The sequence below is a fragment of the Lissotriton helveticus genome, chromosome 5_1 (assembly GCF_964261635.1).
Source record: "Lissotriton helveticus chromosome 5_1, aLisHel1.1, whole genome shotgun sequence".
NCBI classification, from domain to species: Eukaryota; Metazoa; Chordata; class Amphibia; order Caudata; family Salamandridae; genus Lissotriton; species Lissotriton helveticus.
Window position 1 is genome coordinate 438,479,028 of NC_136065.1, and position 27,364 is coordinate 438,506,391.

The 27,364-nt window shown below is 45.2% G+C and overlaps 1 protein-coding gene across 1 annotated transcript in view; it reads left to right on the forward strand.

Moving 5' to 3' along the window:
• Nucleotides 1–27,364, forward strand: part of WRAP73 (WD repeat containing, antisense to TP73) — a 458,006-nt gene that overhangs the window by 278,269 nt on the left and 152,373 nt on the right. The window contains exons 7-8 of the mRNA XM_078642643.1: nt 18,575–18,709; nt 18,793–18,870. Coding sequence (XP_078498769.1) covers nt 18,575–18,709; nt 18,793–18,870 — 213 coding nt within the window. The remainder of the gene's footprint in view (nt 1–18,574; nt 18,710–18,792; nt 18,871–27,364) is intronic.

Consider the following 27,364-nt stretch of genomic DNA (forward strand, 5'->3'; position numbering starts at 1 on the left):
GATCCATCACCGTTTTTTAGCTCACTGCACCATCCCAGCTCAGAACCTGGCTATATGCAAATTAGTCTGCCCCTGGCCCAGTGCATCATGGGAACAGGGCAGACCAAACTACCAAGCCAATTCTTTACTGGAAAGGAAACAAGCTTCCGGGGATCGGTTTCTGGCATTGCAGCCGTCTTCGGCCCAGCTTGCTTGAATCCTGATGGTGCAATGAGCAAGGGACTCACATCTGAGTATACCCTGCCACACTTGTGGTGGCTAAAACGATTCAAAAAGAGGGGGTGGTGATGGGCAGAGCATCTGAATTAAACAGAACACTCATACCCAGTCAAAAGATCAGGGCTTGATCCATCACCGTTTTTTAGCTCACTGCACTGAGGAAAATGGAATTTTGCCCTGTCATGTGTCCCTACGTGTTCCCCATCGTATGTTATATGTGCATGATTAATATGCATATTTACCCCCTTGACCGAATAAAGACGCAATTTTAGTTGTGTCCAACGTTAGTATGTTAGTTATCCAGTCCCTCCCGAAAGCAACAAGTATTAGGCCTATGTTGCCAACGTCTTTACATTGTGCACGTTAAATCATCGAGATGCACCCGTTTCTAGGCCTCACAGGGCCCGGACACCAGATTCAAGCCTCAAGTCTCCTGAAACCACTCCGAGGAGCGATGCAGCCCCTCCTGCATCCCTGACCCTTCACTTACTTCCTGCCAAGCAACGCGGTGCCCGGCTCGGCCTGGCCTGCCTGCCTGTCTGCCAAGAATATGTTATGCCTACAGTTATCAGTTCAGCTCCCCGGCTTCACATTCCTAGCTAACGAACAGCTTAAACATCTTCATCTATAGTCTAGCCTTTCTGTCTCCATGCAAGAGAATTACTGAATAAATGTCCATAGAAGATTCATAGCACACACAATACATTAAGAAATATATGCATGCACTAGCCTTAGTGACAAGTAGCCTTTGCCCTGATGACTTTTAGATTCAAGCAACATGTACTCCAAACACAAGATATCAGATATGCTATGGGTACAGGTCGTCCTGACATCCTAGACTTTAGTCTCCTCTTCTAGTGCCAGAAGTCAGAGCCCCCAGCTTTCCCCAGTTACACGTCATGGCCCGTTTTGCGCGCACCAGTAGGTTAAAGGTTCCAGCTGCCCAGGTAGCCCCCTCCATGTATCCACCCACTTATGACACTTCTGTGACGTTTACATCACATGTCTCCGTGCACGCCCTGTGCACGTCTTCTTTTCACGCCCATATGTTCTTATCTTTCGTTTGTCACTAGTTACGCCTACTGTATTCAATGCAATTGTACTGTTTTACTATATATACTGTATAATGTTAATGAGACGTTGCAGCTGCCATTCCCCTTTTCCTGAGACTGTCATTCCTGTCCCTTCCTGAACCTTTGCAGGTGATGGAACCCGATGGTCCATTGGCTCGAGCCATCTGATTAAATCCCGTTTGACTCAGACACCACGGATTTTGCCTCTTATTTATTGAGCTATCCTTTTCATTTAATGCATAGAAAAATAGTACCGGTAATTATTTATTTATTTACCACATAATGGCGCCCGAATAGGGACGAGCCCCTTCCCCACGCGCCGGCGATGTAACGCAGGCCCCCTGACCCTTCTACAGCCGTGACGGACCCCTACTGTGCACGTGCAGATATTTCTGCTTCAAGTCTCCCTCAGGCCCACGGAGGAGCCGGAGACTGCGGTCCGGCATCCAGACGAGGCGGTGAGGAAGGCGGATCGTCCCGACCAGAGCCCAAGCCGAGAGAGCAAGGTCCGAGGTATCCGGAGGCCCACCTGTTTCCGAAGCCCGAGGCGCATGCGTAGTGTGTAGCAGTAACCAGACGTCGTAGCAGTCCAGTCCAGTCCGAGGCCTTCAGTTTTGCTTCCCGGTGAGTACCGTTGCTGGGGAAGTATCTAGACGGGTTATGCCCGGTCCGACGGGTTTGGGTACACAGATCCGGTCCGACGTGGATACGGTATGACGTGTCTCTTTAGGAGGACCGGTATGTTCTGTACTGTTTTAGCAGTGCATCCAGTAATTCTAGTAAGTCTGTTCTCGAGAAAATTCAAGTATTATGTTTTCAATGTATTTAGTAGTATCTGTTCGAACTGTTATTAATGTGTTTTTGCTGTCGTGGTATGAGTGATTGTTTTTGCTATTCATTACTGTGTTTATTGTGTATTGTGTTCAAGTTCAAGTACGGTTCAAATATGCCGCTGTTCTCTAAGTTACGTCAGATAAAAACCAGAAAAGGGTTACTCGAAGAATCAGTTCCTGTCCCTCCTAGGGACAGTCCTGGACATTTCATGTATCATAAGCATGGCTTAGATGCCATACTGTACTTAGACTTATGGGCAGATTACACCAAAGATCTCGAAGAGAAATATAGATGGCCTGTTTCAGGAACATGGGATGCCGAGTGCATCATGAGAGTAGAAGAAGCATTATGGAAAAAGAAAGCCAGACAATCCCAGAAAGATGCCATAGAATTATGGCGTAAAGAATCCCATAAGAGAACTGAAAAGGAATTCAGAAAAGCAGAATTAAGTAGGGAATCTTCAGAAAAAGCCCAAGAAAGGGAATTACTAGAAGAAGGTGAACGAGTTAGAGCAGAACAATCAGACAGACAAAGAAATGCCCTTATTAAAGGTATGTATCCTATTCTCGCCGAGGGTTTGCCTAAGGCGACCCCGGAAACACTCTGTAATTTACCGCCACCATTGGTTCCGACTAAGCTACGTCATAAACCGACCGCAGCTGAAATCTTCCTTTTTTTCCTACTTAGACGACACTAATTCTGCTCCGCCTGTTCAACCTCAGCACCCTGTTAATAATGTAATTACTGTTCCTCCAGTCGTGGGTCCCGGGAATCCTGTCCATATGCCAGTACCCCAGGACCAACCCACATTACGTACACCTGCTTTACCAGTCACGTTACCAGCAGCCGCACATTCAGTATTAATTGACGATTCTAGTTCCGGAGGAGCAGGGGGAGGTACTCCTATCACCCCGCCTCAAACAAAGCGCCTGACACTAAGAGACGCAGCATTACAGCGTACGCCAAAAGTGGCCACGTACGAAGCCCTTAAAAAGTACCTTACTGATTGTAGATATGATCCAGTGCCAGGCGAAGATCACATGATATTATATTCCGTACGTTTACGACGAGTTGCAAACTTTTTGACTACCATGTCAGATTTGAAAGAACATTTAGACAGAATATATCATTTCATCCGAACAGGGGAGAAACCAGAAAGTATTCACGAAGCCATGTCACATAGGAAAGTCGAGACTCAAGGCATGATTTTGCAATTTCTAATAAATTGTTTAATAAGAGAACAGGATCGTCCTGATAAAAATCCAGAAGAGATGAAAGTCCTGACAAGATGGAGTGACAATATAGCAGACGGAAAACACAAGACGCAGAATAGTATAGAAACTATGTACAGAAAGATTCGTAAAGAAATTATAGGCATACACGAGAGGGAGAAAGCAAGAATAGTAGCAGAAAAAGAGAATGACTCTTCAGACGAAGAGGTAGACGACGAGAATCCCACCAGAATAGCGTATGTAGGTAGGACAAGACCTTCTGATAGATACACATGCCTAGACTACAAGAAAGCTTTTCCTCCTCCCGTGCCAGAACAGTGTTCTCTTGAACAAATATTCCAGGCTACCGATAAAGTTCTGAAATTACGAATAGGTTACAGTGAACTCAGTACCATGCATGAACAAGAACTAGCCCGATCAGCAGTTCGATGGACTAGTGATTCTGCCACGTATTCAGACGAAGTAGTGACTCAAATGTTTCTGAAGCTGCCCCCAGCCGAGCAGCGACTGGTGGGAATGTACATGATCCAGCACCTCATTACACTGTATGAGAATCAGCATTCTGATCCAGGTCCTTTATATAATGTATTGAACGAGTTACTCCTAAACCGATGGAAAGGTCTAGGTACCGATTTAATTAGTGTCATTTTAGAACAGCGCCACAAATGCAGAACGTTCCTGACTCCGCATTTTGTTCCTGTTTCACCCCCATTCTACATAGATAGACAGAATCCGTTGCGAGAAGTGCATCCTGTTAAGGGAACGGGGGGTGAGCTCGAACGAGTATTTGTTTACACCCCTATAACGAAAATAGAACTACTCGAAATGAAAAAGTTAGTGCCCTGTCACGATAAAGATCCAGCAGGGTTCCACCGAGAGTTAAAAGACATGCTCCGTATGGGAGAATACACGTATCCTGATATCATCAAAATGTTAAAGGTCCTGTTGCCTGCGGGCATATATGAAAAACTTAAAGAAAAAGAATGGGAGGTGGGAGAGAAAAAGATTGATTGGACAGCATTAGAAAACGAAGATAAAACACGAGTTCCAGGTACTGGTCTTGGGGATAAAGCTAAAGAATTGCCCGAGTTGTTAATACAAGTCTTGCCAAGATTACTAGCCACGAAAAAGGAAGACTGGGATGCCATCTCAGCCTGTAAACAGAAACAAGACGAAGACACTAGTGATTTTTATTCCAGATTTGAGAAATGTTTCATTATTAATAGCGGTTTGAAGAAAAGTAGTGAGTCGTATCCACATCTTTTTGTTACTAAACTAGTTGAGAATTCTTTACCGCAAGTTAAAAATCGAGTATTAAAAGTCGAGAGTACATGGCAAGCTAATACCCCGTCCCAAATGCTACAGATGTTACAGTATCACCAGAACAGAATCAGGGAAGAGCAAGAACACGAAAGGAGACGTATGAAAGACACGAAAATGAAAGTACTAGTTGCGCAGTCTGTTTCAGCAGATAGTCAGAAGAGGGGTACGAATCAAACCAGTCATTCTGCAGCTCCCGTTAAAGGGACATGCAATTACTGTAAACAGCCAGGTCATTACATAAACGAATGTGCAGTTCTGAAACACAACATAGCTACAGGTAAGACGAAAGAGAGACCGCGTCCTCCTAGACAGGAACATGTTCCGCAGAATACGCAACCGCCGCAGAACGCACAACAGACAGTTACAGTGCCGCAGCCTATAGCTGCCACGCAACACGTTACACAGCAGATGTACCAGTACGCACAGTCAGATTATCCAGAATATCAGCAGTATTCATGAAACAAATACAAAAAAGAGCTGGGAGTGCTTGATTTATCTTAGACACAATTCGATATTTTAATCTTCAAAATAAACACAAATGAATCTATAATCCAAACATATGAATTGTAAACATATACACAATCAAAATTCTTGTTTGATCCTGATATTCAGCAGCCGACGCGTTTCGTCCTAAAGGCAGGACGTCATCAGGGCTGCAAATGCAAACACATAATACAAATATATCAGTACATGTGTACAATCTCAATCAGTAATAACCTGAAAACATAACCAAAATCTAATTAAAACTATTCTAACGGTACAGCTCATTATGCCGTATGGTACTCTCAAAAAATTCAATGGCTTCACACTAATAGAAAAACAACAAGCGGGCACTGTTTGCCTGTAATTCTCACCCGGAACCATATCTATTGTTTTTTGTTTGAACACACAAATCTTTCACTTACATCCTGGGATCAAAACGCGTGCAAACTGCTGCATGGTTATTCAGAAAAAATTATAAGTATTCATGAACAGCTCACCTCGTATTCTTACAATAAAGCTCCTCTGATATTATGTCTTGGAATTATGAACCTTAGGTTTAGACAGTTGTACTACAAGAGGTCAGATCCTTCATCAATGTACCGGAAATAATCCTGAACTGGGGTGAGGCAGAAGAAAAAGGAAGACCAATCAATTATCAAACATATATTGTATATCTACCTAGTTGTGACCCTTGCTGTTCCAGTTATCCCTTATCTTAACCTGTCCCCGTCTATCCTTCTAACATTATACATCTGCAATAATGCGTACCTGGGAAACCCTAGATCACTGTTTTTCTCAAATCGATTAATCCTTTATTTCTTCAATCGAGAGTCCTTTAAAAACTGATCTGCCAATGACATTCATATCTAAAAAAGCCAAAAAAAATTACCTTCATATATTAAATTGCTCAGTCAACCCTCTCAAATGTTGAAAAATTCCATCTCTGTGTTCACTCACCACATTCCAAAATCATGTGACAAAGTGGGGAAGTGACATCTATTCACCAATGATCCTATCAATTCGTTCTGTAACAATCCGTTCTACAAATAAAATGAACAGATTATATAGTTTTCCCAATGATTTGTTTCTAAATTAATTATTACCCCAAAGCTCTGCCTGGCCTTCTGCACTTACCCTTTAATTAATTTAGAAACAAATCATTGGGAAAACTATATAATCTGTTCATTTTATTTGTAGAACGGATTGTTACAGAACGAATTGATAGGATCATTGGTGAATAGATGTCACTTCCCCACTTTGTCACATGATTTTGGAATGTGGTGAGTGAACACAGAGATGGAATTTTTCAACATTTGAGAGGGTTGACTGAGCAATTTAATATATGAAGGTAATTTTTTTTGGCTTTTTTAGATATGAATGTCATTGGCAGATCAGTTTTTAAAGGACTCTCGATTGAAGAAATAAAGGATTAATCGATTTGAGAAAAACAGTGATCTAGGGTTTCCCAGGTACGCATTATTGCAGATGTATAATGTTAGAAGGATAGACGGGGACAGGTTAAGATAAGGGATAACTGGAACAGCAAGGGTCACAACTAGGTAGATATACAATATATGTTTGATAATTGATTGGTCTTCCTTTTTCTTCTGCCTCACCCCAGTTCAGGATTATTTCCGGTACATTGATGAAGGATCTGACCTCTTGTAGTACAACTGTCTAAACCTAAGGTTCATAATTCCAAGACATAATATCAGAGGAGCTTTATTGTAAGAATACGAGGTGAGCTGTTCATGAATACTTATAATTTTTTCTGAATAACCATGCAGCAGTTTGCACGCGTTTTGATCCCAGGATGTAAGTGAAAGATTTGTGTGTTCAAACAAAAAACAATAGATATGGTTCCGGGTGAGAATTACAGGCAAACAGTGCCCGCTTGTTGTTTTTCTATTAGTGTGAAGCCATTGAATTTTTTGAGAGTACCATACGGCATAATGAGCTGTACCGTTAGAATAGTTTTAATTAGATTTTGGTTATGTTTTCAGGTTATTACTGATTGAGATTGTACACATGTACTGATATATTTGTATTATGTGTTTGCATTTGCAGCCCTGATGACGTCCTGCCTTTAGGACGAAACGCGTCGGCTGCTGAATATCAGGATCAAACAAGAATTTTGATTGTGTATATGTTTACAATTCATATGTTTGGATTATAGATTCATTTGTGTTTATTTTGAAGATTAAAATATCGAATTGTGTCTAAGATAAATCAAGCACTCCCAGCTCTTTTTTGTATTTGTTCAGTTTAATCTGGGGTTGGGACGATGCCCCAGTAGTTGGTTGAGTGTTAAACAATACTGTTTTGAATGTACTATCCCTAGTGCACCTTACTATACCCTACGTCGTCCAAAAATCTTTTTGCGTATTCATGAAACAGCCTAGAGAGGGAGGTTGGCTTGCCTCTCATCGAGGTTCCTGTAGATCAAGAGGGTCCCTATGTACACAGTCAAGTATTAGGGAAAGACAGAAAGTTTCTGATTGATACAGGGGCAAGTAGGACTACCATCAGTCATGACGAGGTTCCAGGGGCTCCACTCTCAGGCTCAAGAAATGTTTCCCTGGGATTTTCAGGAAAGCCTATTGTTAACGAAATATCGAAACCAGTTTCTCTAGAAGTTGGTCCATTGTCCCGAACTACAGACTTGTTACTTACGAAATCATGTCCTGAAAATGTACTTGGTATTAAAACATTGAAAGAATTAGGAGCTGTGATTTGCTGTTCTCCGGAAGGAGTGAGATTGTTTTTACGTGATTTCAAAGGTCATTATGTGTTACGTGATTTTGATCCAAGATTATTGAATGTACCACAGCATTTATGGGCGCAAGGTCCAACTGATGTAGGTTGTATGCACATTACACCATATCGTGTCACTCTGAAACAAGGAGTTGTATTACCACGAATCCGACAATATAAGTTGCCACCTGAGGCTGTAGCAGCCTTATCGAAAATTATTGACGAGCTCATTGCTCAAGGAGTAGTTGTAGAAACTGACTCCAATGTATGTAATTCTCCTATCATTCCGATTCTTAAACGTACTGACCCAAATGCACCTCCAGTTTATCGATTAGTGATTGACCTTCGAGAACTTAATAAATGTATCATACCCCAGTACCCAGTGGTCCCAGATATCTCTTCCCTATTGACTGCCATTGATTCCGAAGCAGAGTTTTTTACTGTTATTGATCTCAAGAACGCATTTTTTAGTGTCCCCATTCATCCAGACAGCCAGTTTCTTTTCGGATTCTGTTTAAATGGAAGAAGCTATAAATTCACACGTGCACCTCAAGGTTTCACAGAAAGTCCTAGTATTTAGAGTCAAGCACTTAAAAGACAACTAGACAGTATTCACATGCCAACTGACACTGCCCTGCTCCAGTATGTCGATGATCTATTGATCACAGCCCGTACAGAACGTGACTGCGAACGTGCATCACTGACAGTCTTGTATTTTCTGGCAGACATGGGACACAAGGTGTCCCCTTCGAAACTGCAATTCTGTGTCCAACAAGTGGTATACCTTGGACACTTGTTGTCCAAGAGGGGTAGACAGTTGACACCTGACCGTATCCAGTTAATAGCACATCTTCCACAGCCCAAGACACAGAAGGAGGTACGAGCTTTTATCGGCCTCACTTCTTACTGCAGACAATGGATTCCTCAGTATGCATATCTAGCCAAACCACTGATACAGTTGACAACACAGGAGGCAGCCACATCGACTGTCCTCCCTTGGACCCAGGAACATACACTTGTTTTCGAAGAATTAAAGAAAGCTTTATGTCAAGCTCCTGTGCTAGCGACACCAAACTACAGTAAGCCTTTTACACTTTTTGTCACTGAACGTGATGGTACAGCATTATCTGTTCTCACACAAGATCAAGCAGGACAACACAAGCCTTGTGCTTATTTTTCTAGCACATTAGATCCAGTGGCCCAGGCTCTGCCTGCGTGCCTCAAGTCAGTTGCAGCCACAGCTCTAGCTATCAGACAAAGTGATTCCATAGTGTTAGGACATTCCCTGACAGTACAAGTTCCACATTCTGTGGAAGTTCTTTTAAACCGAACACAGACTCAACACTTGACAATTGCACGTTTAACAGGATATGAACTGACACTGTTTCAGCCACACATAGAAATCAGACGCTGCAACATTTTAAATCCTGCTACACTGTTACCCTTGACTGTTTCCAATCCTGCCGCACATGATTGTGTGGAAGTCATTAACACCATGACAAAGCCAAGACAAGACTTGACGGACATTGCATTACCTGATCCAGACCTGACACTTTACGTGGATGGTTCATGTATGAGAACAAGTACAGGAGAGTTAGTAGCCGCGTATGCAGTGACTACTGAAACTGAAGTTATAGAAACCCATCGTATTGACACCCTGTCTGCTCAAGCAGCAGAGCTCATCGCTCTGACCCAAGCCTGCATACGAGCCAAGAACCTGAAAGTAAACATATATACAGATTCACGTTATGCATTCGGAGTCGTACACGACTTTGGAGTCCTCTGGCAAGAAAGAGGTTTCATGACCTCTCATGGAGCCAAGATTCAGCATGGCCCCCTCATTCAAGCTCTGCTAGATGCAATACATTTACCGACAGCCATTGCCATTATGAAGTGCAAAGCACATACGAAAGCCACTGACGCCATTTCCCAAGGTAACGATCTAGCAGATCGAACAGCCAAGCTTACAGCTCAGACCCCAGACATTCCAGTTAACATAACAAAGACAGTCGTTACAGTCCCGACAACTTGTATGACAGTTAAGGACCCTACACAAGACGTACTAGACATACAGACACATGCTACCCCAGACGAAATCAAGAAATGGTCTGAACAAGGAGGGGTCCAGACAGATCAAGGATGGTTGACGAAGGGAAAAGCCACATGGTTTCTCCCCGACTCTATGGTTCAAGTCATTATTAATACAGCACATAGTCCAGCACATTTAGGAGAAAAAGCCATGTTAGACAGCATCCAGAACCTTTGGTTTAACAAGCATTTACGAGCAGCAGCGAAGCAGAAAGTGCGTACCTGCATGATCTGTTGTCAGTTCAATCCAGGTAAAGGTGTTCCGGTGGAACAAGGTGGATTCCATCCTCCTGACCACCCTTTTGAAGTCCTCCAGATGGATTATATCCAGATGGATCGATGTCGAGGTTTCAAGTATGTCCTCGTAGTTGTATGCGCTTTGTCCAGATGGACAGAAGCATATCCAGTCCCAGATTACACTGCCGCGACCACTGCCAGGCAGTTGGTTCGTGAGTTTTTCCCCGCTATGGTTTGCCCAGGGTCGTGTATTCAGACAACGGCCAGCCATTCTCATCCGAACTCATGAAACAAGTATCCCTTCTGTTAGGGTACCAGTGGAAGTTCCACTGCGTACGACACCCCGAGGCAGCTGGCCTCGTCGAGAGACACAATCAAACTCTGAAAATCCGTATTGCAAAGGTCTGTGCCGAGAAAGGTGTAGATTGGATGGTAGCCCTGCCAGTCGCCCTTTTTTATATGAGAATGGTCGCTCACTCCCGATCAGGTCTGTCACCCTTTGAAGTCGTATTCGGTCGTCCCCCAAATATGTGGGGTACACCTATGCCTCGTAAAATTACAGATGTTGACAGTAATATGCTGACAGATTACCTAGCTTCCTTGATGTCTGCACTACTCTCTTGTCGTTCACAGGTCGCGGCTGCCTTTCCAGACAACACCCAGGTGAAACCGCACGAGGTCGTTCCAGGTGATCTCGTTCTGGTTAGAAATTTCGATCGTTCAAGCCCGCTGGAGCCCCGCTGGAAGGAGCCGAAACTTGTTCTGATGACCACAAGGACCGCCGTGAAACTGGAAGGCAGGAAGGGCTGGCTACATTCCAGCCACATCAAGCGTTTCCATGGACTCCGTCCAAAGACTTTTCTCAAGGACTGCCCCGATACGGACTCTAAACTTCCCCTGTTAGAGAAAACTCCGCAGCAGGAGTATAAATTAAAGCTACGGTCTAGTAAGTCAGACAGTTTAATTGTTTAAGTCCCTCTCGGGTGAAGCGGTTAGACAGGTTCCTGACATGTATGAGATAGACCCCCATAGTGAGAGAGATAGACGAAACTCCAAGAAAATGAAATACTGTAAAAGTCTGCGAAGCAGATGCATTGTTACGTTATTGTTTATGTTATTTCTGAGTCTTACGATCACATGTATAAGTTTTATGCTACATGTATTTCTTCCTCCTCTTGATTCGCATTCACACTTTTCTTCTAATGATACAGTAGAGCACACATTTAGTGACCTACCCCCTCACGAGTTATCCTACCGACTTGCAATGCGCAACAATTCTTTCATCCGTATGTTACACTATTCACACCAGACCAGCAATGCCACAAATTGTTGGGTGTGTGGTCGGCTCCCCCCTTACCAGACACCGAAGGGAGTTCTGCCACTCTTTCCCTATCCGTTTTCACACAATGGTTCGTGTGGAGCATGGTTTACGTTGACATCATCCTTAGACGATAAATCCCTCCTGAATAGAACATGTGTTCCAGACAAGGAAGGTCTTTCCCATAGGACAGGGTTAGATCTAGAAAATGAAGTATATGATCTAGGTAATTTCTCCTCCAATTTCATGGTTCTGAATGTTCAGTCCGAGACTACTCCAGATTTGCCTGCTATAACAGTTCTACCAGTGAAAGGCGAATTATGTGTTAGAAAGAATGGTTCAGTACACCTAGGACACAGTGATTGTACTACTATGGTCGAGTATAGTGACAGTGGGAAGTCTACTTTCAAAGCCTCACGTCATTCATATTTTGTATGTGGTCAGACCGCATATGTACGTTTGCCCCTAGATTGGGATGGAACATGTTATATTGCCTTCCTACTGCCACCAGTTTTTCTAGCACCATCCGATTATCACAGAAACACACATCTAGTACACGTCAGACATAGAAGGGAGATCGAGTCCCCAATTGTCGATCAGACTGAAACTGCCTTAGAACAGTACACAGATTTCAATAAAGGTTTCTTTTTCTTCATAGGACCTGTCCAGAATAGTAAATTAATACGCAGGTTAACCAGAACCCTTGAAGCAGTAGTGAATGAGACTACTTCCGCCCTAGGTAACTTAACAGAAGAGCAATCTGCTATGAGATTTGTCGTTCTTCAGAACCGCCTTGTTCTTGACGTCATACTGGCCGATAGGGGCGGAGCTTGTAGAGTCATCGGATCTAGTTGTTGCGTTTTCATTCCTAATAACGCACCGTCTGTGTATTCAGCAATAACTAGACTTCATAAAATAGCTCATCAGCTACACCAGAATCCAGGCACCTGGACTTGGTCCGGCTGGCTCTGGAATATAATATCTGCCTGGGGATGGAAAGTACTGTCATTCCTAGGAATAATAGTAATGATCATATTCAGTTGTTGTCTCTGTTTACAATGTGGCCCTGCGATTTGCGGCTTGTGCGCTACCTCTTGTATTCCAAGTCCAAAGTCCCATTCCCAAAAGATAAGAGACGAGCAAATGATGCTATATGAACAGATAGATGGTATCATGAATATTGATGTTTCCTGAAGAAAACGTAGGGAACAAGGAGGGAATGAGGAAAATTGAATTTTGCCCTGTCATGTGTCCCTACGTGTTCCCCATCGTATGTTATATGTGCATGATTAATATGCATATTTACCCCCTTGACCGAATAAAGACGCAATTTTAGTTGTGTCCAACGTTAGTATGTTAGTTATCCAGTCCCTCCCGAAAGCAACAAGTATTAGGCCTATGTTGCCAACGTCTTTACATTGTGCACGTTAAATCATCGAGATGCACCCGTTTCTAGGCCTCACAGGGCCCGGACACCAGATTCAAGCCTCAAGTCTCCTGAAACCACTCCGAGGAGCGATGCAGCCCCTCCTGCATCCCTGACCCTTCACTTACTTCCTGCCAAGCAACGCGGTGCCCGGCTCGGCCTGGCCTGCCTGCCTGTCTGCCAAGAATATGTTATGCCTACAGTTATCAGTTCAGCTCCCCGGCTTCACATTCCTAGCTAACGAACCGCTTGAACATCTTCATCTATAGTCTAGCCTTTCTGTCTCCATGCAAGAGAATTACTGAATAAATGTCCATAGAAGATTCATAGCACACACAATACATTAAGAAATATATGCATGCACTAGCCTTAGTGACAAGTAGCCTTTGCCCTGATGACTTTTAGATTCAAGCAACATGTACTCCAAACACAAGATATCAGATATGCTATAGGTACAGGTCGTCCTGACATCCTAGACTTTAGTCTCCTCTTCTAGTGCCAGAAGTCAGAGCCCCCAGCTTTCCCCAGTTACACGTCATGGCCCGTTTTGCGCGCACCAGTAGGTTAAAGGTTCCAGCTGCCCAGGTAGCCCCCTCCATGTATCCACCCACTTATGACACTTCTGTGACGTTTACATCGCATGTCTCCGTGCACGCCCTGTGCACGCCTTCTTTTCACGCCCATATGTTCTTATCTTTCATTTCACTAGTTACGCCTACTGTATTCAATGCAATTGTACTGTTTTACTATATATACTGTATAATGTTAATGAGACGTTGCAGCTGCCATTCCCCTTTTCCTGAGACTGTCATTCCTGTCCCTTCCTGAACCTTTGCAGGTGATGGAACCCGATGGTCCATTGGCTCGAGCCATCTGATTAAATCCCGTTTGACTCAGACACCACGGATTTTGCCTCTTATTTATTGAGCTATCCTTTTCATTTAATGCATAGAAAAATAGTACCGGTAATTATTTATTTATTTACCACAGCACCATCCCAGCTCAGAACCTGGCTATATGCAAATTAGTCTGTCCCTGGCCCAGTGCATCATGGGAACAGGGCAGACCATACTACCAAGCCAATTCTTTACTGGAAAGGAAACAAGCTTCCGGGGACCGGTTTCTGGCATTGCAGCCGTCTTCGGCCCGGCTTGCTTGAATCCTGATGGTGCAATGAGCAAGGGACTCACATCTGAGTATACCCTGCCACACTTGTGGTGGCTAAAACGATTCAAAAAGAGGGGGTGGTGATGGGCAGAGCATCTGAATTAAACAGAACACTCATACCCAGTCAAAAGATCAGGGCTTGATCCATCACCGTTTTTTAGCTCACTGCACCATCCCAGCTCAGAACCTGGCTATATGCAAATTAGTCTGTCCCTGGTCCAGTGCATCATGGGAACAGGGCAGACCAAACTACCAAGCCAATTCTTTACTGGAAAGGAAACAAGAAGGAAACAAGCTTCCGGGGACCGGTTTCTGGCATTGCAGCCATCTTCGGCCCGGCTTGCTTGAATCCTGATGGTGCAATGAGCAAGGGACTCACATCTGAGTATACCCTGCCACACTTGTGGTGGCTAAAACGATTCAAAAAGAGGGGGTGGTGATGGGCAGAGCATCTGAATTAAACAGAACACTCATACCCAGTCAAAAGATCAGGGCTTGATCCATCACCGTTTTTTAGCTCACTGCACCATCCCAGCTCAGAACCTGGCTATATGCAAATTAGTCTGTCCCTGGCCCAGTGCATCATGGGAGCAGGGCAGACCAAACTACCAAGCCAATTCTTTACTGGAAAGGAAACAAGCTTCCGGGGACCGGTTTCTGGCATTGCAGCCGTCTTCGGCCCGGCTTGCTTGAATCCTGATGGTGCAATGAGCAAGGGACTCACATCTGAGTATACCCTGCCACACTTGTGGTGGCTAAAACGATTCAAAAAGAGGGGGTGGTGATGGGCAGAGCATCTGAATTAAACAGAACACTCATACCCAGTCAAAAGATCAGGGCTTGATCCATCACCGTTTTTTAGCTCACTGCACCATCCCAGCTCAGAACCTGGCTATATGCAAATTAGTCTGTCCCTGACCCAGTGCATCATGGGAACAGGGCAGACCAAACTACCAAGCCAATTCTTTACTGGAAAGGAAACAAGCTTCCGGGGACCGGTTTCTGGCATTGCAGCCGTCTTCGGCCCGGCTTGCTTGAATCCTGATGGTGCAATGAGCAAGGGACTCACATCTGAGTATACCCTGCCACACTTGTGGTGGCTAAAACGATTCAAAAAGAGGGGGTGGTGATGGGCAGAGCATCTGAATTAAACAGAACACTCATACCCAGTCAAAAGATCAGGGCTTGATCCATCACCGTTTTTTAGCTCTCTGCTTAATTCAGAGACTCTGTCCCTCACCACCCCTTGTTGTAAACACTTTGATAGATGACGCTCCATGCATTGAAAATTACTTCATTTAGGGTCACGGTACGACGCCGTGCTTCTCAGCCCACCGCCAGCCTTTGAAATTTCAGATAAAATTACCCAGTTCAATGCAGGCAATCTGGACAAATGATAAACGGCATCTATTTGCAATACTCCAACTATGTTCAATAAAGTTGCCTGATTCAATTTGTGTAGTGCCACTAAAAATCTCATTTATAGAATGTTGCATACTGTCACATAATATTACATATGCACTTATCATTGGTTATTCCACAACTTCACCTATTTCTGCATGATTAGGAACAGTAAAATTATACAGTTCAATACGACAATCTGAACTTCGTATACATGTATCATGATAGTGAGTTTACTCTGGATTACTGAAGAAAATGTTGTTCGGCAACGGTATCACCCCTTACATGCAGTAAATGTGACATGTGATAAACCAAACATAATGTGAGAATATAAAAGGTCAGGTTACCTCCCTTTATCCCCCTAAAGAGAGCCATCTATCCCATGATTATTCAACAATTGTTTGATGTTACTTATACATCAATCTGCTTATGGGATCTCTGAGGCTGTCTAAGTGGGCTATAACTATTTGCGGGCAGTGAACATGATTCATTAATTCTGCCCCACATGCCCGAGAGTGTGGTAAAGTTGCGATCACAGGACTAGATCACTATCATCACGTACCTATAAATGTTAAAAATAATAAAGTGGATAAAGTGTCAACGCAGAAAAATATGAAAACACTGGATAAAATCATACTCATAAGGGAAAGGCCATAGCTTAGTTTTGAATGGTTATAGGAGAGCCATCCTGTCAACCCATCCTTTTGTTAATGGATGTATGTGTGTGGTGGAATTATCTTAGGTGAGTAGCCAACTCCTCCCCACCATTAAGGCCATTCGGGACTTTAATATTAAGATTGATAATGTATTGTGATTCTAATGTGCGTAGATGTTTCTCCCTATTCCCCCCTCAGGGGTGCATAGCGACTCTATCAATCCCAAAGAATCTGAGCAGACTGCTTTTACTGTTATGCTTCTCATGAAAATGACTAGCCACAGGATAATTACAGTACCTATTGATTATGGCCTGTGAGTGTTGTAGGATTCTAAGTTTCAATTACAGTTTGGTTCTTCCAATATACTGAGGCCACAGGGCACTCTAAGATGTATACCACAAAGTCACGGGTACAGGTAATCCATTTATTGATGTATCTCGTCCTGCTTTGTTCATCTTGTACTCCCAGCAGCTTTTGCTATTCTTGCAAGAATTGCATTTGATGAAACCCGTAGGTAGATTTAACCAAGTCCCAGTACTGATGTCATGTTGATAGCTATGGACTAGCCAATTGTTTAGTGACTTTGATTTTCTATATGTGATTTGTGGTTTTTAATCTACAAACTTCCCAAACACTGGGTCTGTTCCCAATAGACTCCAGTGTTTCATCAGTTGATTAATCTAGGATGATCTCTTCTTTTATATGTCGTGATCATTCCAGGTGCATTTTCTCCTCTTTCTTTTCTTTGATTTTAAATAGGAGCTCAACCCGTGTCCTATTTGCAAGCTTTTTCTAGGCTACAGACAATACCTTGCTGTTAAAGCCCTGTTGTTTGAATCTGATGTCCATGATATTCTGCTCCCACAAGAAACCCTCATTGGTGTTGCAATTACGGCGTGCCCTTATGCACTCGCCATAAGGAATGCTATTGATGAGGGGCGTCCGGTGATTACTATGGGCATGGCGAATAGTGTTCTCTGATGTCTTTTTTCTGAATAAGCTGGTGATTATTTGCTTTTTCTCAATGGAGGTCGCTACTCTAGGAATTCACAGTAATTGGTACTGATCTTTTGTGTAACGCTTAAATTTACGTAATTCCTTCCCAATTTGTTAATGAATTCTAATACTAGACTTTGTGGTCCATCCCAAATCAAGAAGAGGTCATCTATGTACCTGATCCAAATGGGAATGTGATCAGTGTACATGTCGTTATCAGCTACCCATACCACCTGTTCCGCCCACCAGCCTCGGAATAGATTTGCCAGGCTGGGGGTGAAACAAGTGCCCATGGCCATCCCTGATGTTTTTGGTTTTTTTGCAGACTGTACAGTGTTTTTTCGAACAAAAATATATTTTGCTCCAGTCAATACAACATCATTTTTTGTATCATTGCAGAGTGCTCCCATAATGAGAAGTTTCTGCGTCATAAATAATACATGCATGCTTCAATCCAAAAAAATAAAGTTGTTTTCTAATAGCCCTCCATTTGAGAAGACAATAGGTCTATCTGGTGGTCTAATGGGATCTTTGTGAATTTTGGGAAGCAAGTATAAACACAGGACTCATGAATTTTCTGTTTTCAAGAATTTGAATCAATCATCATCCAGATGACCACCAGGATTTGAATTAATCATCATCCAGATGACCACCAGTACCATAGGAGCTTGTGATATTCTGAAATTGAAGATTTATATGCCATCCGTTTTTTTGATAGCACATGGTGTCGGATAACTGCCTCAGGGCCTCTGTTGAATACATTTCCTTGTGACAATGCTTCAGCCCTTATCTGAAGGCTTGATGAGGATGTTAGGGTCATTTTACAGATCTTTCAACGCTCAATGTTCTTGGATAGGTAAATTGTCCCAATAATGGTGGCTTTGTTGTTTGCATGAACGTATTATAACAAATGCATTATTTCTCAATTGATTATTTGTGATTTTGAGGAACATCAATATGGGAGGTACGATACCATTGAATTGTTTTTTTAGAATTGGAATGTTGTCATCATGCATGATAGTATGTTTTCTCTGATGGGCACAATAACGTTACTCGACAAAGGCTTCTGCCGAAACGTGCCGTCTTAGTGCATAAATAAACACTTTATGCTGTCTGGGAGTATTCAACTGTGTTTATTCTCGTAATCCCAAGAATCGCCAAAATATTTTATGTATGTGTGTGTATATATATATATATATATATATATATATATATATCTCATCTATAAAATATTATTTGTGCAACTGTTTTAGTTGGAGCCCCTATTTGAATTGTCTATTAATCTTCTGGATCAATAATCTGGTGAGACAGCTGAAGTTAGTATTTTTCTGCTTTCTTAATTTTTAATTTAAAGCATTGTCTTACAGTACAAGATTTTGCTTTACTCACTGGATGGTCGGCTGCTATCAACCTTTTGTGCCTATGAATGGTCTCTTGGTATCAAGTCTGTCACCTGGAGCCCCAGCAGTCAATTCTTAGCAATTGGCAGCTATGATGAAAAGGTAAGCAAAGGCTGGCATAGTGGAAATCTGTTTTGAGAAATGAAACATTTGTGTCGCTGCTTAAATTTGCTTCTGTATACCAGGTGAGAATTCTGAATCATGTGACGTGGAAGCCAATCACAGAACTTGAACATCCATCAGCAATCGTTAACCCAAAGATAGTGAGTAAAGAATGACTTTAATATTTTCATCTTTTCCGATTAATAGTCGTTTTTAGATTTTTTGTTTGTATGCATGCTATTACTTCTAACTGATGGTGAGGTTGGCAGTATAAATAAGGTATTAATGAGCGTCACACTTTTAGTTTTTCACTGAATTACGTGGTCTAGTCAGTTCAGCATATCCTTGGACAGTTGTGTAACAGTATTAGTCCCAAATGTTATATGCAACCTCTGCCTGAAAATGTGAGTATGCTTATCATAAACATTAACCAGGTTCCAAAGATGACTTTGAGGTGTCAAAATTGTAATTATTTGCCGTTTTATGTAGCATATACAAGGCAAATGCCATGCGTCTCAGAGCTCCACAACATGGTGCCATCCAAGACCATATACAAATAGCAAACAGTAGACCATCTGCTTTGGCAAAATGCACAAAGCTTGATAAATGCGATAAGCGAGTCAATCCACACTAGTGTTTCTAAATCGAGTAACTTCCTAGCATAAAACTGAAGCGATGCATTAGTCCTCTCTAGACCAACTAAATATCTTGCCTATCTTTGTGAGAAACCAAGGAATATCGGCTTAAATGCAGAATATTAAAACGTGGTGTGTGTTTGAGATTGCACAGCCCAAACTTTGTATTTGATCAAAGAGTCTTCTCATGCAGTCAAGTTAATTTTATTTGATTTAGTTCTCCACAGAGAACCACAAATATTCAGTACATAATATAAAATTGTAAACAGTTTTTTAAAAGAAAGGTTTTCAATCTTTTTACAAAGTTAAAATAGGTTTTAAAAATGTATATAGATTGTAGCAAACAAACTCATGTGGCAGAGCTTTACATAGTGTAATCAATTCCTGAACAGAGTTAATTCTACATTTTGTGTAAATTGGTCGTAAGAACCTTTTTCTTGCCTTTACCACTGTCACGTTTGGGCATGTGAGCAACAAATGTTTCACGTCCTGCTCCCCACCATTGCATAGGTTACATATTGTGCTAGATTTTTCTTTTGGTAGCCACCTATATGTAACTGTTTTTACAGGAAGTATCCCAAATCGGAGCAGCACTATCAATCTCCTGGCCCCATGCTTTAAATTAAAATTAATATACTGTTGTGTTTTCTTAAAAACTATAGATTCTGCTAAATTTTTATATGAAGACAACTTAGTACAATGCTGAGAGTCAAGTTCAAAACTGAGTCTTGGAGTAAAATGCTTTAGAAAGAGCTTGAGCTGAGCAGGTGTCCATGACTGTAACAAATTAATATTAACACTAGATAGCTTAAAAGCAGTTAAAACATTCCTTGAAAATACATGTTTCGAAGATTCTTTTTCAAATGTTTCTAATTTAAGAAGAGATCGAAGAGTTCCTTCTTCCGCATGGAGGAGGTTGTATGCCCATCTAATGATATTGGCAATTCCTCTAGCATAGGAGCTGGTTAATGAGAACTCGAGGTGCAGAGCTTGCACTGGTACAGCCTGAGCCAGCTTTGTTATCTTCCGTAAGATCTTCCCTTCTTTTAGATCTAGGAAGTTCCATTGGCTTATTGGGATGTATTCAAGAGTGTATGACAGCACTGGTGGAATCTTGGCGCTGTATACTTGAAGCAGAGAAGAAAAGTGTCTTTGTCCCGTTGCGGCATATAAGCGAGAGAGTGCTCCCACATGAACGTCAGATTTACGAATCAAGTTCTGAGTATGGAGCCTATTTGGTAGAGACTTGGTGAAGATTCGACCTAGATAGATATATTCATTTGCCACTTCCAACACTTTTCCCCGTAAAGACCAGTTAAATTTGGTACTCTGTTTCTTTCCTGAAAACGGGACTTATTTTTGTTTTCGTGATGTTGGGTATTAAATAGTTTTCCTCCGTATAGTTGTGGAGTGCTTGGAGGCTTCTTAGCAGACCAAATGGTGTTAGATCTAAAATGATAACATAGTCTGCGTACATCAAGGTGTGTATTTTGTGGGAGGCAATTTTAGGTGGAAAATTGCATATCTGTTTCAAATATTCAGGCATGTCGCTAATATAAAGGGAGAACAGTAGGGGGGCAAGAAGGCATCCTTGCCTAAGGCCGTTTGGGGTCGGGATAGGGCTTGTGAGACCCTTTTCCCTCCCCATTTGGACCTGACACCAAGTCCCGGAATGTAATGATGTTATTATATGAAGTAATTTGTCCGGGATACCCATTTTGTTGAGCTTTCTCCAGAGTGTACCTCTATCCACTCTATCGAATGCGGTGGTAAAGTCAATGAAGGCAGCATACACAACCTGGGATTTTAGAGCCACGGATTTGTCCAAGATGGTTTGCAACACCGCAATATTGTCAGTGACCGAGTGCTTTGGTCTAAATCCGGCTTGATATAGGGGGATTAGTCTAGAAGAAAAGGGCCAGTCCTTTAGATGGTCTAATACTGCTGCTGTAAAAATCTTTCCTGTTGCATCTAAAAGGGCTATCTGTCTGTAGTTGCTAGGATGCAGCCTTGAGCCCTTTTTAGGTCTCGCTGGCGTTGCAGCGCGAAGAGCTGCCGCCAACGAGACTTATAGCCGCCTTACTCCCTGCCAAGGGAGTCAGAGCTGTGAACGAGCAGCTCCAAACCTGGGTACGAGCCGACTCAGGTCTGTGAACGCGCGGGAACGTCAACGTGCACGTTCACGCGCGTCACGCTCATGTCCTCCCGAGGCGCGCTCCAGGCCGACTTGCGGTGTGCGTGTTCCAGCGTTTCTGTGGCCGGAGGTAGGTAAGTGAGGGCCGGGGGGATTTGTTTGCTTGTTCACTCTGGCTTCCTCTTTCCAGTTACGTTCCTAGACTGCTCCTTCCTCGGCTGTGATGCTCCTCTATCCTCATGTTGTAACATTTTAAAATCGGCTTTGAACCCATAAAGATGGCGTTCAGGCAAAACCACAGGCACCACAATCCATTATGCTGCCGGCTGCCATGTTGTGGTACACATCTTTGTTTGCAGACTTGTGTTATGCAAAATGCAATGTTGTTTCCAACTTTCTCCCTTTTTCCTTGAGGATTAAACTGCCCATTAGAGGTGAGAGGAGATATAGATAGCCTTTGAGATGCAAATAAGAATATCTCACTCTAATGAGCGAACATTAATTCTCTTTGGAGGAAAACGGCAATCTAAAAAAAACATTGGTTCCTTGAACCCTGCGAGCAGCAAAGACGAGGAAAAACAAATTGCTGGCAACTCTCTTCCCGCGTGCCAGCCTTCGACATTCCCGAGAACGGGTGCTACACGTGCTGCCCTGCGTGTGCCCTCTGTGGAGGATAACTCACTGCTAGGACCGGTCAGCGGTCCTGAAATGTGGTGTTCAGTGATTCAGCACATCAGTGCATGTCGCACTTATAAGGGCTTTCTTCACCTCCTCCGTGGCAGCCACTTCCGCCCCTGCTTTCGGCGCCGCTTTCTTGTTCGCGCGGAGACATTCAGGGCTTTACTGTATAGGCGGGATGCACGGAGGTGGCGGCTTCATTGGCAGCTCTGACAGCAGGCAGGAGGCCCTCGAACGGCAGCCTTGGAGAGAAGAACCCTTTCACCTCCCACTCAGCGCGTGGGAGCCCATAAATGGTCCTTCCTTTCTTTCCGTCCCCTGAAGGCTATCATTGCAGCGCGAAAAACAACAGTCCGCGCGCGCCGAAGCCGGCGAACGCTAACCCTTTCATCAGCGCATCCCTCGTCTAAAAGGCATTTGAATCTTTCAAAGAAAGAATATTCTCTGCGAACCCGCCATTTATATTCCCAGCTAAAAGCATATAAAAGCACTAAATCAATGGGCAAAGCTGCGAATAAACATGAATAAAAGACATGGTCGCGTGTGGGAGGTGAGCTAAATTGCCATGGAGACGCTTCGGTGGTGTTGTGTTTTTTTTTTCGTTCAGATTACAGTGCAGAAGCATGTGCGGCTGGCTATATCTGGTAAGGATTCTCTCACTTGGAAGGCAGGGGCTTCCTGACACAAGAACGGAAGCCAAGATGGTAATGAAAGAAATGAAAGAAAAAAAAAACGTGGCTTGCGGTTTTGCATGTTCCTTTCCAGCTGGATGTGGGTCGTGGAGCAAAAGTGCACAGGACCAAAGTTCAGTCTCTAAAGTGTTGTCTCATAGCCATAGGAGATTATATATATATATTATTTTTTTCCTTCGAAAAACAGTTATGATTAGAATACTTTAACAAGCATTGGCATAACCAATAGTTCTGTAGTAGGGGATCTCTGTGTATAGTCATAATCTAGTGAATAGTCCCGCCCATGTGCGTGGACCCCGGCAATCAAAAATAATCTCTTAAGTTGTCAAAAAATTGCAGAACTGCAAAGACACTTAAGAGAAAATTTAAAGACAAATAATGCAGCCTATATCCACAGGCTACACTGTCCAGTACTTCAACTAGAAATTCCACCAAAAATCCACAAACAGCAAAGCCTGTCCAGATTTCCCTTGCCTTTACTGCAAAAACCCCTCAGAAATGATAGAGAGGAAGGCCTGGACAGACAAGCCCCATAGGCTGCCATTATGTGGCTTAAACAGGATACTGTGCCTTTAAGGAAACCTTCTAGAACCTTCTCCCAGTATCCCAGAATGCATAGCAGGTCCCACTGACTTCAGTTCTTTTTTCCGGCTCCTGCTTACAGGACCCTGGCATTGAGCTCTCCCTTGTTTCAAGGGGTTATTGCATGTTTTGGCACTTTTGCATTCTAAAAGTGTTGCAGTTTACTTTCTTGGTTTTTTTCTTCTCTTCTGTGTGCTGCTTCAGGTGTTTTAGGGCTCTAAAATGCCTGGCCTCTTTGTGAAGTGTCCAGCATGTGAGAGGAAGAAGGCCAGAGGTGATCCACATGATATCTGCATCGTCTGCCTCCCTGAAGATCATGTCCCTGAGGAGTGTGTCATCTGCCAGCAGTTTACAACTCGCACTCTGAAGGAAAGGGCGAAGATCAGGCTGTCTGGCCTTGAGGAGAGGCGCCTGCAGGCTGCAGGTGGGTCTGGGCAGTCAGGGAAGGTTCCCTCTGCCTCTGCTGAGGCCTCTGGGGGGCTCCCCAGAGGCAGGAAGGCCAGCAAGCGATCCCGGTCTCCGTCGACGTCGATAGCGTCGACGACGACGTCGAGAGGGATGACGGCGGTGTGCTCCCCTTCTCCCCGGGGCTCCGGGTCGAGACATCGGGACGACTCGACGTCGAAGCCACCGTGGACGAAGCCGTCGTCTACGGCGTCGACGTCGAGGGCTTCATACCGACGTCATGGACATCGGCGCTCGCCGTCGAGGCGACACCGCCGGTCGACGTCGAGGGGATCCTCGACGTCGAGAACATCCAGACGACGACGGCGACGCTCGTCGTCGAGGAAGGACCGTTCGACGTCGAGGAGGCGTGCGACGTCGAGGAGAAAGAGGTCGACGTCGAGAAGAAAGAGGTCGACGTCGAGGAGTCGGCGCTCGACGTCGAGGGATCGGCGTTCGACGCCGAGGAAGAAGAGGTCGACGTCGCGGAGGCGGCGTTCGACGCCGGAGTCAAGGAAACGCCCTTCGACGCCGGAAAAGCGACGCTCAACGTCGAGCAGACGGAGGTCGACGTCTAGGAGTCGGTCTGGCTCTCCAAAACGTCGCAAGAGGGATTCTAGTCCCAGGAGTCACACGGCTTCCAGTGGGGGACGCAAGAGGAAGCGGTCTCCGGCTGAAGGGGCGGGCTCGCAGCCCTCTTCGCCTAAAGGATCACAGGGCACGGTGTACTCTGCGGTGTACACTCCTTCTCGGCCTCGGTCGACGCATACACCTGTTCCGAAGGAGGTCACTCCTCCTCCTCCTCTGCCTCAAGAGGATCCTCCGACGCTGCCTCCACTTCCAGCGGACGACCCGCCGCCACCGGTCCCTCCGCGTGGGCCGGCACCGCAGCCGGAGGTGCCTCCACCGAGGTCCACTTCGCTGCCGTTTTTGCCTGTACCTCCTAAGGGGACCCCTAAACCTGCGCCCAAGGAGGCTCCGAGGAAGACTCCACCACGGAAACCGGTGGGGAGGCCACGGACTGGCAGGTCTCGCTCTCGCTCTCGCTCTGGGAGACGGGACAGGTCGCGACACAGATCGTCCTCGCGGTCGAGACGCCGCCATAGGAGGCGCGAGTCTCGCTCCCGCACGGGATCCTCTGGCTCCAGGGATCGTTCTCCTACCCTGTCGGGATCACCGGATACGAGGGTGTCCCCTATTGATGACCTGGTGGCGTTCCAGGATGTCCTCTTGAGGGGCGCTGCGAAGCTGGGCATACCCCTGACAGTGCCCACGCCGAAGACGTCCGTGATCTTTGAGACGTTGCACCAAAAACACTTGTCTCGCCCTCTCCTTCCTCTGGTACCGGGCCTGGAGGAACCAGCTATGGACCTTTTCCTCACCCCAGCGGTGACAAAGGCGGCGCCATCTAGGTTGCTGAGGAAGTACCGGGCCCCGGATTCGGATCCGGCTTTTCTGAGAGCGGAACCACCTCCGGACTCCGTCATTGTGACGGCGGCACGCAAACAACATGCCTCCGCTCCGTCATCCACGGTTCCCCCGGATAAGGAGTCCAGGTGGATGGATTCGGCAGGGAGAAAGGTCTGTGGAACTGCCGCCACCTCCATGAAGGCTGCGAGTGCCACGGCGCTGTTGGGTCGGTACGCCCGCGCCCTCTGGGACTCCCTTGAGCGTTTTGCGGAGCACTTGCCTCGTGAACAGCGTGAGGATTTTCAGGAAGTGCTGAGTGAAGGGATGCTGGTGGCCAACCAGATCATCAGTGCGGCAGCGGACTCTTCCCTGTTGGCTGCTCATGGGTTTTGCCATGGGGTCAACCAGAGGCGTCATGCCTTGCTCCGTCTTACGTCCCTGAAACCGGACGCACAGCAGAGGGTGGCCAACCTGCCGTTCTCCGGCAAGTCTCTTTTTGGACAGCATGCGGACGACGAGATGGCCCGCATGAAAGCGGAGGCCGAGACGCTCACGGCGGTGGGCCTCGAGAAGCCTAAGGAGACGAAGAAGCCGTACCGCTCTTTCCAACGGCGGTCCGGTGGACAAGGCCGTGGACGTGGCCAGGCTTCGGGACATTCGCAACAGCAACAACAGTTCCGTAAGCCGTTCCAGAAGCGCCAGAGGGGCAGGGGAGGCCAGCAGTCGGCTCCGACGCCCAAGGGCCAGGCTGGGTCTAGGCCCTAGGAACTTACTTCCCCCGGATCCGTTACCCACTCCGGTAGGGGGAAGCATCCAATTTTTTCCGGCAGAGTGGAGAAAAATTACTCAGGACAAGTGGGTGCTGAATATTGTTTGCAATGGATACAGTCTTCGGTTCACCAGCCCGCCTCCATCGATTCCTCCGGTCAGCTCGCGGTTTCAGCTGCTAGAGCTCCAGGTGGAGGCCGATACCCTGTTAAGGAAAAGGGCGATAGAAGACGTGCCTCTGTCCCAGAGAGGAAGAGGCCTGTACTCCCGGTTCTTCCTGGTTCGCAAGAAGGACAAGAACGAGTTCAGGCCCATTCTGGACTTGCGACAGGCAAACAAGTGGATTCGCAGGGAAAAGTTTCGCATGCTGTCGTTGCATCAGATTTATCCTCAGTTGCAACGAGGGGACTGGCTCTGTGCCATAGACCTACGGGATGCATACTTCCATGTGCCCATTGCGCGCAAACACAGGAAGTTCCTGCGGTTCCAAGTCGGCACCAATCATTATCAATACACAGTACTCCCGTTCGGACTGAAGTCTGCGCCGAGAACATTCTCGAAGTGCATGGCGGTGGTGGCGGCGCACCTGCGGAAGAACAAGGTGTTTGTCTACCCGTACCTGGACGATTGGTTGATCAAGGCATCCTCCTTCTCGGAAGCGCGAGCACACTTCCAGAAGACGTGCGTTCTCTTGGACAAGCTGGGGTTGCACATCAACATGGCCAAGTCGGTCCCGACTCCGGTCCAATGCATACAGTACTTGGGAGCCTCCATCGATACGCTGTCAGCAAGCGTGTCTCCTTCGGAAGAGCGACGATTATCTCTCCTTCGGAAGGCTCAGGCTCTTATGTCGACTCCATCTACAACAGTGAGGACGGTGTCTTCTCTACTGGGTTCGATGGCCTCTTGTATCTTCCTGACGCCGCACGCACGCCTGCACATGAGACCGTTGCAGGAGTGCTTGGAGGACCAGTGGGATCAGAGGACAGGATCCTGGGACGACAGGATACGTCTGTCTCTGCATGCTCTTCAGTCTCTGAAGTGGTGGTGTTCGGCGGAGAATCTCCTCAGAGGGGTTCCTTTTCACAAGGACATTCCCACGCAGACTGTCGTGACGGATGCTTCTCTCCTGGGATGGGGAGCGCACTCCGGGACTCTACAGATTCAGGGAACGTGGTCTCCGGTGGAGGCCACTTATCACATCAACTTCCTGGAACTCAGAGCTGTTCACTTGGCACTGAAGGCTTTTCTTCCGTCCTTCCAGACCAGCTCCCTGCTTGTGCAAACGGACAACACTACCACGATGTACTAC